The sequence below is a fragment of the Ovis aries genome, chromosome 15, assembly GCF_016772045.2.
Source record: "Ovis aries strain OAR_USU_Benz2616 breed Rambouillet chromosome 15, ARS-UI_Ramb_v3.0, whole genome shotgun sequence".
Classification (NCBI taxonomy): Eukaryota; Metazoa; Chordata; class Mammalia; order Artiodactyla; family Bovidae; genus Ovis; species Ovis aries.
This window is the reverse complement of record NC_056068.1, coordinates 42,903,941-42,915,973: the sequence shown is the minus strand read 5'-3', so window position 1 is coordinate 42,915,973 and position 12,033 is coordinate 42,903,941. Positions and strand designations below refer to the sequence as shown.

General features: G+C 32.8%; 1 protein-coding gene and 1 non-coding gene across 2 annotated transcripts in view; both read left to right on the top strand.

The window, feature by feature from the left end:
- The window catches only part of IPO7 (importin 7), a 43,613-nt gene that overhangs the window by 20,837 nt on the left and 10,743 nt on the right, over positions 1 to 12,033 (top strand). Inside the window, exons 6-16 of the mRNA XM_004016167.5 lie at positions 757 to 846; positions 3,064 to 3,158; positions 3,288 to 3,372; positions 5,245 to 5,379; positions 6,038 to 6,137; positions 6,908 to 6,984; positions 7,336 to 7,452; positions 9,331 to 9,420; positions 9,814 to 9,979; positions 10,140 to 10,300; positions 11,845 to 11,973. Of these exons, the coding sequence (XP_004016216.2) occupies positions 757 to 846; positions 3,064 to 3,158; positions 3,288 to 3,372; positions 5,245 to 5,379; positions 6,038 to 6,137; positions 6,908 to 6,984; positions 7,336 to 7,452; positions 9,331 to 9,420; positions 9,814 to 9,979; positions 10,140 to 10,300; positions 11,845 to 11,973 (1,245 nt within the window). The remainder of the gene's footprint in view (positions 1 to 756; positions 847 to 3,063; positions 3,159 to 3,287; positions 3,373 to 5,244; positions 5,380 to 6,037; positions 6,138 to 6,907; positions 6,985 to 7,335; positions 7,453 to 9,330; positions 9,421 to 9,813; positions 9,980 to 10,139; positions 10,301 to 11,844; positions 11,974 to 12,033) is intronic.
- LOC114118632 (small nucleolar RNA SNORA23) lies at positions 9,545 to 9,727 on the top strand. Its single transcript, XR_003591867.1, has one exon. It is a non-coding gene; the product is annotated as a small nucleolar RNA SNORA23 (small nucleolar RNA).

Below are 12,033 nucleotides of genomic sequence, written 5' to 3'. Positions count from 1 at the left end.
AAATCTCATTTAAATAGACTTTATTTCCACTAAGGTTATTATAACTGACTCACTGCCATTGTTTGGTTGGATTTTTCATGTTATTGCTAGATCTTTAAAGATAATCTAATATCTTTCTAATGATTCCTTATACAATTTTTAAAGAAATGAAAGTTCTTTTCATGAGTTATTCTAGGGCATAGTACCCAACTGATTTTTTGAGACTAGCATACCCTGAAATCAAAATATAGTACTGGCTCAATTGTGAAAATAGAGGTCCTGAAATGCTAAATAGTATATTGATTTTATGCTCCTATTAAGTGATATGATTTACCCCAGAAACATGAGAATGTCAAGAGTGAAAAACCAGTTTTTGTGATTAAGTTTTATATTACGTAAAAAGAGAGACCTGTAAACAGTCTTTAAGGATGGTAGATAAAGTATTTGATAAAATAATCATTTCTGCTTTTTAAAAAAAGTAACTTAAGTATTCTGGAATAGAAATTTCCTTAACTCAATAAAAGATATCATACCTTATGGTGAAAATTAGATGTATTCCCAGGAATTTGGGAATAAGACAAGAATGCTCACTATCTTTGCCACAGTTGACCATTGTACATAAACTAACCAAATCAGCCAGATGAGAAATTTGCCTATCTGCTAAAAGAGGAAATGTGGATTGCATGAAGTATGTTTTTTAGGTTTTATAAAGAGTAAAAGGAAGTTGGATTTTCTTTTGTAAAGATTTTTAAATATTGATTCTTGATTTTAATTTAGTATACATTACCACTGGAGCTGATAAACCAACAGAATCTGACAGACTGGATAGAAATTTTAAAGACTGTTGTGAACAGGGATGTACCTAATGTAAGTGTATTTCCTATATCACTGAACTTAAATATTTAGTTACCTTTTGAAAATTTTAATTGATATTTTCTAAAACATTCTTTGTGAATGTATGTATTTTGTGATGCAAATTTTTCTAAATACATGTTTCATTTGTTTATATATGTTGAGTATATTAAGGGAAAAATTATAAAGGTTATTTTGTGTATTATTTAAAGTGCTTATATGTAGCTTGTTTTTTCCATCCTAATTCTGTTTCTTCAGTTTTTGAGTTCATAAAATGGATCACCTGATATAGTTAGGAATTTTTTTTCTTATAGTGAGAACTTTTAAATCTACTGTCCTAGCAACCTTCAGATAAACAATATTTTTTTGTTATTATTTATAAAATCTACAGATACCATGTCCCCAGAATTTATTTATCATATAACTGGAAATTTGTACCTTTACACCATCTTCCAAAACTTACTGTAGTAAACATTTTGCAGTTTATACGTATATCAAATTATTCTGTTTATGCCTTAAACTAACACAATGTTAGATATCAATTATATCTCAAAAAGAGACAAAGAGCCCATAGCTGGATTTTAGCCTAGTGATTTGTCAGACTTGGATGAACTGAAGAACTTGATTTCCAAGTCGGTCAGACTTTGTTGTTAGTTATATTACTTGGCTTTAAAATAACAACCTCATAGAGATCTAACTCAAATACCATAAAATTCACTATTTTAGTGTAGAATTCATTGCTTTTTCAGTCCCATAAACAGAATTGTCCATAAATAAAAAATGTTATTTTTTTCACATTTAATAACAATTTTTTAAATAACCACAATTTTTCTCTATAATCTAGTTTTTTAGAGAGGTAGTGAATTTTCAATTCCTGAATCCCTAGTGTGTTTTAAGTACTTTTGCATACCTCGCTTATCTAATGTTAAAAAAAAGAAATCCTGAATTTATTTTAAACAGAGGCATAGAAGGGTTATGTAATTTACCAACATAATTTTTTTAGTGGAATAAGTGAGACTGATCTCCTGTTTTGTAATTTATTGCTCACATTTTTATTTTTAAAATATGCTGAAGAAGTAAATAGGACCTTCCTTCCACTCCATAGAAAAGTGATTTATGTGCTATTTTCTGTATACATTTAAAAGGTATAAAATATAACTAAGTTAAGAGATTTCGTAACTATGTTCTGCATCTTTTTGGGTATCATTTGTAATAATAAACATGCATATATAAGTAAACAGTTTGAGTTGTAACAGTCATATTCACTCAAGTAACCATCACCTAGAATACTTGCTCATGGCTGGATCTAGTCATTCTACCATCAATCACCATTCTGATTTCTAGCACCATATATTAATTTTGCCTGCATGGAATCTAATAAAAAGGTGATTTTTTTGTATCTACTTTTACTTAATATACTTATGATGTATTCATGTTGTGTTATGGTAGTTGGTTCCTTTTTATTGCAAGTGGTATTCCATTGTAAGGATGTACTATAATTTATTTATTTACAAGTTAATGTGTATCTGGGTGGTTTCAAGATTTTAGTGTTACAAATAAGGCTGCTATGAATGTATATGTTTAATTTTATAAATAACTTCCAAAGTAGTTGTATCATTGCTGTCACTGGCAGTGTATGAAAGTTTTGGTTGTTTCACAGTCTCATTTCTTTGTCTTTAAAAATATGTCACGGCTGTCTTAGGTCAGTAATATAATGAGCCAGTTCATTCTTTTAATGGTTGTGTAGTAGTCTGTTACGGATGTTCCATAATTAAACATCTCCTTATTAATGAATGTTTAGTTCTTGGCATTTTTCTCTGTTACAAATAGTTTTGTAAATGAATATTTTCACCTGTTTATATTTATGTATTTCAACTAATATTTCTGAAAGTAGATTTTTAAAATGGAGTTCTTTGTGCCCTTTTGATTTGTGCCCTTTAACTATACTGGTTTTAATTAAGCTGCTTGCCCAGGCCTTTATTTGTATTATTTGGGTCATGACTAAAATGTTTTTGAGTTTAAACTTTTATAAGACTTTGAAAAAGCACCTTTGTAACTAAGTAGTGAAGCAAAACGCCTCTTATAAACAAAGGTTAGCACTTTTCCAAGTATATCCTTTTATAATGAAAGGCCAATGTTGGAGGAGCATTCATGTTTTTGTGAATCTGTTCTGAACTCACTATATTCCTTTTAGATTATATTGTCTATCATTAAATAAATGTCTCTTTAAAGGAAACACTTCAAGTTGAAGAAGATGATAGACCTGAGTTACCATGGTGGAAATGTAAGAAGTGGGCTTTACACATCTTAGCAAGGCTTTTTGAAAGGTAAACACTTCTCATTATGTGATAACTTAAGTTTTTTTTTTTTTTCAGTCTTCACGATTTGGTGCTATTTTAATAAGTGCTGATATAAAACATTATAAAGACATGATGGGCATTTTAATGTTCTTTTAGATATGGAAGTCCTGGCAATGTTTCCAAAGAGTATAATGAATTTGCTGAAGTATTTCTGAAGGCATTTGCTGTTGGTGTCCAACAAGTAAGTTTAAGATAATTTTTCCATGTAAAAACATGGTGCTGTTAATTTATCTTGCTTATTTCTAGTTTTTTGTCATCCAAAGATTGCATGTAGCAACGTTTAACATCTTGAACACTGTAGCAAATGTTTTCGTCTCAGATACAGTCTGGATTATGGATTATATTATATGTAATGATATTTACCATTTTAAAAACTGAGACAAAATTTAACAATATTAATTTATTTAAACGTAATAGCAAACCTGCCACATATTGATAGAATAGATGTGGTTTTTTTTTGTTATTGTGGAAAATAACTTTTCCAAAATGAAAAATTTTTAGCAGGAGGAAATGGCATCATTGCATATTTTTACTAATATCTTTAATGTCTGCCTTACTAAAAGGTAGCCATATACCACATCTACCTCTCTATTCATTGTTTTAATTTGTTCTAATGGAAGTAAATAAAGATAATTTGGTCTCAAAGATAAGTTGGAAAGACTGATTTAATATACTTTTCACATAATCGTGGAAATTTTTTATATCATGCCAACATTTGACAGTGGTATTTTCTTAAAGGTTAATTGCTAGAGTTTGAAACTCTAGCAATAAACATCTCATATTCTATTATATTAACATTCATTGGTTTGGTATTGTACTTTGAATGGGTCTTTTATTCATGTATGATTTTGTAATCCTGCCTTGGTCTTTGGAAAATATTGACTTAGTGGGTCAGTGGCAATTTTCTGAATGTTAATTGATTTCATTATATAACTTTAAAATTTTTCATTCATTCATAACACCACTGATCTTATCAGAAATATCTTTAAATATTTAAAAGCTGTCAAGTGGAACTAAGTGGTGGGTGTAAGATTTTGAGAATTCTAGTTTTGCTTGAAGTCTCAGATTTTAATGCCAGTAACATATTCTCACTTCAGTTAGAGGCTCATTTTGTTCATTAAAAAAAAAAAAAAAAAAAAAAATCTGCCATATACACAAGTCTAAATAACCGTAATTTTATCAATCAGTTTTTCTTTCAAGCTCATGGTATTTGTTGGGAAAAACTTTTTCAATTCTGACTCTTGTTTCTCTTCGAAATGAATCTTTCGCCTTTTACTGAAGGTTTGCCTGGGGAGGGAGAGGCAAGTGTTGCCTCAGTTTTTTTGAGGCCTTGTGAGATAAACAAGACCCTCCAAAAAAGCTGTTTCCGCTTTTCTTCCAAGCATTGTACTTTGGTATGTAGCAGAAGTGCTGCGTGTATGCATTACTGGTTCATGAAGGACATTCCTAAGGAAAGTGTTCTGTGATTATGTGGCTGTAAAGAACATGATGACTGCTAGTACACTTTAGTGCCACTCTGCTGACTCATGTTGGGCACCTGAAGTTTTACCACCACCACTTTTGTATCATTGATGCAAGTGTCAACACGTTAAAAATGGCAAATAATGTCTGAGCATTATTATGAAAATAGTTTTGACCTGTCAGACCCTCTGAGGTCTGTGGAACATATTTTAACAACTGCTATTCTCAAATATCGAAGATGAATTAGAACTCTTAGCAGTCACTAATTGCGTAAATGGTTTGGGTAAGATTTTCCTAAAAGTTGATTTTAACAATATAGTGCTGTCTCAGTGGTGTGTTCATACATAGCATGATTTTTTCTTCTTGTAGTTAATCAGAAACTCATTCTTTGACGTACAGTGTTACCTCAATCTGTTTATTTTACTTTGGGAATAAATATAGTTCTGCAATACATAATTTTAAAAATTCCTTTTTAATAGAATCTGGTGGTTATTTTATGATGGTGATCTGGATAGTGTCAGATGTTTTTGCTAGCTTGTAAATGGTTAAACTCTATTTAAGCTTTGGGTTTTGATCACATTTTTTTTCAAAGGTTTTATTGAAGGTGTTATACCAGTACAAGGAGAAGCAATATATGGCTCCCCGAGTTTTACAACAGACGTTAAATTATATTAATCAAGGAGTTTCCCATGCTCTCACCTGGAAGAATCTGAAGCCTCATATACAAGTAACAATTTTCTATCTGAACTATTTTTCTAGAAAATATAATAGAAATAACATTAATTACCAAAAAGGTTGAAAAAACCCATTTTTTAATGTGTTTCTTGGTCTAGTTCTGATAGTTTTATATTAGAAAAATAAAGTAACACCATGAAAGACTTTATAAAAGGTATTTTGTGAATATTCAGATTATTTGTTTAATCTGAAACTATTAACTAAAAATTTGCCTTTAAGTTCTTACTGTTAAATCATGATTAGTTTAACATGACTAGTTAGCATGTAATCTGGAATAGACAAAAGACTATTTCACCAAATTACTTTTGAAGCTAATTGGCTTATGTATTGTTTCCAGTAGTGTATTTGCTTTGTTTTTAACTGTAGGGTTTGATGGACTAAAATTTCACTTTGTGTTTTCTAAGAATACTTACTTGCTATCTATGTATACATGTCTTATTTTATGACATGTACCTTATCCTTGTTGCATAGAGAGTAAGAATTTGTACGTTGGTGGTTGATCTGAGAATGCATTTTAATGCATTTATTTATATTTTACTGAAGTTTGATACTAAGCATTAAAACACATGCTGTAGAGTTATTTTTATTTTAGCAATTATTAGAAATTTGAAAACTGAATTAAGGTTACGTTCTTAACTTTTAAATTGCAGGGCATTATCCAAGATGTTATTTTTCCATTGATGTGCTATACAGATGCTGATGAGGAACTTTGGCAAGAAGACCCTTATGAATATATACGCATGAAGTTTGGTGAGGACATTTTACTTTTTTAGAAACAAAATATGTCAGTAGTTAAGGTTCTATATGATAAACCTTGAATATTAAGGCCTCACCTTTGGAACTGAAAAATTTTCCCTTATTTTAATATAATTTATCCATTATTAAGTCATTTGGGAAGTTTTTCATTAGTTTGGTCATTTGATAATGATAATCCTCATTTTTAGCAGATGTAAATACAGTAGTGTTAGCAGGTTATGACTGTTGGATATACCTCTGGTACCTGCCAAAATTGTTAGAAATTCAAGGGTACACTTTAACACTAAGTATCTGAACTGTGCTTTTGGATCCCATGTCAGTCATCATGTGTATGGAAATTGAGAAGACGCATACAGGAAGCTGGAGTCTCTGCATGGAACTAAAGAATTATAATTTGGCTAATGTTGAGTATTAGTTTTTCTTCCTACCAAAATCTTATATACTTTCGGTAGTTTGTATTTTTGTGACCCCATTGTGAAAATTCTCACAGTAGTGGGGTTTCATATGATAGAAAATAATCATTGGGAGAAGTTAATGGATTAAGATTTAATTTGTACAGGAAAGACAAGGCATTAGGCTTTTGCAAAATTCTATGGAGATCTGGATTTGTTTTCATGCTTGCCTTCTGTGAAGATTTAGCAAAAATTTAAGGTCCTTTTTTGTTATCACTGAGCATCATTTGTAAATTATATGAAAATGTTTGATGAAAAATTTGAAGTTACTATTTTTCTGTATTCTGTGTTAATTTTAAATTTTTTCTCCAGATGTATTTGAGGATTTCATCTCTCCAACCACTGCTGCCCAGACGCTCTTGTTTACAGCCTGTAGTAAGAGGAAAGAGGTGGGTTATTTAGTATATGGATAACTTTTGCTTTAATATTTAAAATATGTTCAGATATACACTTAGGGTGTTTTTTTGTTTATTTTATTGAAGTATACTTCATTTACAGTAGTAATTTCTGCTATTCAGCATAGTGATTCAGTTACATATATAGTTTATCACAGGACATTGAATATATTTCACCCTGCTATACAGCAGGACCTTGTTGTTTATCTATTCTGTATATAATAGTTTGCATCTTCTAATCTCAAACTTTTAGTTCTTAATGGTTACTTAAGATCCTCTTGTCATCAGTGATTTAGAAGGATTTTTGGATATCCAGTAAAGCAGTACTTTTCTCTGTTAATCTAGGTACTACAAAAGACTATGGGATTTTGCTACCAGATTCTCACAGAACCAAATGCTGATCCTCGAAAAAAAGATGGAGCCTTGCATATGATTGGTTCTTTAGCCGAAATACTTCTGAAGGTATTAGTGTGTGTGTGTGCACGCACACGTGCATGCAATTAGTTTGTTTTAATAGTGGCTGAATTGAGGTACAGTTCATATACCAGGGAATACCCTGTAGCTCAGATGGTAAAGAATCTGCCTGCAGGGCAGGAGACCTGGGTTTGATCCTTGGGTCGGGAAGATACCCTGGAGAAGGGAATGGCAACCCAATCCAATATTCTTCCTGGAGAATTCCATGGACAGACCATGGGGTTGCAAAGAGTTGGACACGACTGAGCAATTTTCATATACCATATGGTTTGTCCATTTAAAGTATACAGTTCGGTTGTTTTTCTTATAAAGAGTTGTGCCACCGTCAGCTCTGATTTCAAAGAGTTTTCATCATTCCCCAAAGAAACTTTTAGAAGTCACTCCCCATTTTCTCCCAAATCTCCTAGCCCTAGTTGTAATCTCCTTTATGTCTCTGATAATGGATTTTTCTATTCTGGACATTTCATATAAATGGAATACATACCTGTGACTTGAATTGCTGATCAAATGTTGAGAGACTGTTGGACTGTTATCCAAAGTGGCTATACCATGTTTTATGTATTAATTAGCAGTGTGTGATGGTTCCATTGTCTTTGTCTTTATCAACACTTGGCTATTGTCTGTCTTTTAAAGTTATAGCCATCCCAGTTGGTATCAAATGGTAATTTTACTGTGGTTTTAATTTACATTTCCCTCACGACTAATGATACTGAGAATCTTTTTTTATGCTTATTGTCCAGTCTTCCTTGGAGAAATTTCTGTTCAAATCTTTTGTCCATTTTAAATGGGGGTATTTATCTTTTTACTGTGATTTGTTAGAGTTCTGATATATATATATATAAATTTCTTTAATCTAATTTTTTTGGCCACACTGGGTGGTTTGTGGGATCTTAGTTCCCATCTAGGGATCAAACCTGGACCCTTGGCGATAAAAGTGTAGAGTCCTAACCTCTGAACCACCAGGGAATTCCCTGTATATTCTAAATGCTGTGCTTTTAGAAAGCTTTCAAATACAGTTGACCTCTGAACAACACGGGTTTGAACTTCTTTCAGGTCCACTTAACATGTGGATTTTTTTAAGTAGTAAATACTACAGTTGGTTGAATCCACAAATGGAGTTGTTTGAATCCACAGATGCAGAATCACAAATATGCAGGGCTAATTGCAAATTAAGTGGCAGATTTTCAACTGCACAGAGGGTTGGTGTGCCAACCTCCTCATTATTCAAAGATCAGCTGTATGTGATTTGCAAGTATTTTCTGCCATTCTATGGATTATCTTTTATCTTTTCACATTCTTGATGGTGTCCTTTAAGGTACAGTTTCTTATGATTTTGAAAGTGTCTTCTATATTTCTTTGTTATTGCTTTTGCTGAAGGTAATTCTTTTTGCATGAATTATTTTCTTTTCATATTGTATTAAATTGTAGTGTTTTTTCTTCTCAGAAAATTGGTTTTGCTGGAAATTTGTAAACCTGAATATATCCCTTCCCATTATTACCTTGAGAACAGAATATTTCTCAATCTATGCTGTATTGTTCATGTAGAACCTTTCCAGAGAGGTTCTTTCATTATAATAATTTTATAAGAGAAAAATGTTTTATAAGATAAAGAATAAAATTAACCATTCTTCTACTACTTAAACATCACTGGTGTTAATGTTCGACATAATTGCTTTGTAAACAAATGATGTAAAAGGATTAAAAAATGTATAGTGATTTTGATGTTAATGTTTGAGAATTAGAAAATTGGATATGGATCTTGGGGTTCAAAATTCCAGAATAAATATGTTTTTACATCATCAGTCATTTCAAGGATTTGTGTATCTGTTTGACATTTGAGATGATTATATTTGTTTATTTTTACAGAAAAAGATCTACAAAGATCAGATGGAATACATGTTGCAGAACCATGTATTCCCTCTCTTCAGCAGCGAACTAGGCTACATGAGAGCCAGGGTATGTATGTTTAAAGCTGTGTTGTTGTGTACATTTATGTCTTACAATGAATAACCGCTTCTGTGGACTTTTATATGGAAGCTTTTAGATGTTCACTTTAAAACCCTGTTTGTTGAAATGGCTGCTCGTAATGTGTGCATAGTTTCCATCTGTGTCTGATGGCAGCATCTGTCTGTGTTTTGCATTCAGATCTTGCTATCCACACAAACGTCGTGCAGCCAGAGAATAAGTTGGGATCATAGTACTGGTCTAGTGTGGTCTCTTGACTTCATCTACCACTGGCCAGCCTCCAAATTCCCACACAAGAACTTTGGCACTAGAAATATTGTCACATGGTAGAATTTAATTTAAGACACCTATAGTAACTCACTGCATTTTTTTTTTTTTTTAAAGGCTTGCTGGGTCCTTCACTACTTTTGTGAAGTGAAGTTCAAAAGTGACCAGAACTTGCAAACAGCCCTAGAACTGACCCGAAGATGTCTGATAGATGATAGGGAAATGCCTGTTAAAGTGGAAGCTGCCATTGCTCTTCAAGTGCTGATCAGCAATCAAGAGAAAGGTAAAAGATTTGTATATATAAGACATAGTCCTAGAAACTTGACATATTGTCTTCCTTTTTATTTGAAGGTATTTCTTGTTTACTCTTTGGTATACATTGATTCAGGTTTTAAGGAGTTTTAGCTGTTAGCACCAGAAGTTTTTTCCTCCTTCTCTTACAGCTAAAGAATATATCACACCATTCATCAGACCCGTCATGCAGGCTCTTCTTCACATTATAAGAGAAACAGAAAATGATGATCTTACCAATGTAATTCAGAAAATGATCTGCGAGTATAGTGAAGAAGTTACTCCTATTGCAGTAGAAATGACACAGCATTTGGTATGTTATTTGATCTGTAATGTTTGCATTGCTTAGATTACAGCAGGTGTTTTCACAGAGCTTACTGTATATCAGGCACCGTTCTAAGTCCTTGATACATATTTTAACTCATTTGATTCCCATACAGTCCTATGTGAGGAATATTCCTATACCGAAAGAAAATGTGAGTTATTAAAAGGTTAATTAACTTGCCCAAGTTAGAAGGGGTGGGGCTGGGGTCCACACCTGTGCTGTGTGCCGCTGCAGCGCATAACTGTCGACATGTACTTGCACTGCATCGTGACTAACTTGTTTGTGTGATTTCCTAGAGTGCTTTACACCAACTTAGAATAGGAATACTAGTTATAAGTAGATTTTTAAAGTGAAATTTGTTAAAATAGTTTTTTTATATTTGAACTTTGTGTATAGTACATAGCCCTGAACTTCTGAGAATTAACAATGTTAACTATTTAACGGTAATAGAAAATATGGACATGTACCCAGCAGCTATCCATTCATATTCCCTATACAGTGATATATTTGGTATAGTTTATAGTCTTGCTAAATATTGAGATTTGAAGAATCTGAGTCTTGCTATTTGCTGCGAATGTTCTTAACAGCTGATTTTGAATTGGGTAAAGACATTTGAGTAAATATAGTTGTTGTTCAGTCACCAAGCTGTGTCTGACTCTTTTGTGACCCATGTACTGTAGCCTACCAGGCTCCTCTGTCCATGGGATTTCCTAGGCAAGAATACTGGAGTAGGTTGCCATTTCTTTCTCCAGGGGTTCTTCCCGGCCCAGGGATCGAACCCACATCTCTTGCATTGATTGGAAGGTAGAGTCTTTACCACTGAACCTCTTGGGAAGCCCAAATAAATGCAGTAGTGTTCATTAAAATAATATATTGCATTTATAATAAGCTGATGATTAGCTGTGACACCTCATAATTAATAACTTTGCTCAGAATATCTTCAAAATGATTGAATTCTGTGGCAACAAAAACTTTGGTGACTAATATTTGATGATTAGTATTTGTTCATTGTCAAATGTTGAGCTGTGCTAAGTCACTTTAGTTGTGTCTGACTCTGTGACTCCATAGACTGTAGCCCAGCAGGCTCCTCTGTCCATGGAATTCTCCAGGCAGAAATACTGGAGTGGATTGCCATTTCCTTCTCCAGGGGATCTTGCCAACCAGGAATCAAACCCTCATCTCTTAGTTCTCCTACATCTGCAGGCAGGTTCTTTACTAGTAGCACCATGTGGAAGCCCCAAATGTCAGCCAGTAATACTAAACGTTCATAATACTAAGCATTTTCTATGCCTTGCCTCATTTAATCCTCACAGTATCTCTGTGAAGATGTCAGGAAAAAGAGGTTGAATAGTCTGTTTGAAGTGACCCAGTAAGTGGTAGAGCAGTACCATTTGACTGTATAATATTAATTGATTTGGAAATGCCTATCAGTTGTGCTGTCTCAGTGAGAACATTTTAAAAACTATGTTTTAGACAAAAATATGTGTATATTGCTTTAAGGGCAAAGCTTAATTATATTCTCTTCAATGTAGGCAATGACTTTTAATCAAGTAATCCAGACTGGGCCAGATGAAGAAGGAAGTGATGATAAAGCAGTTACTGCTATGGGAATCCTGAATACCATCGACACGCTTCTTAGTGTAGTTGAAGATCATAAAGAAGTAAGAAAATAATCCAGTGCTATAAAAGTTGTACGGAATTTCAAGCCATTCTTCATCAGC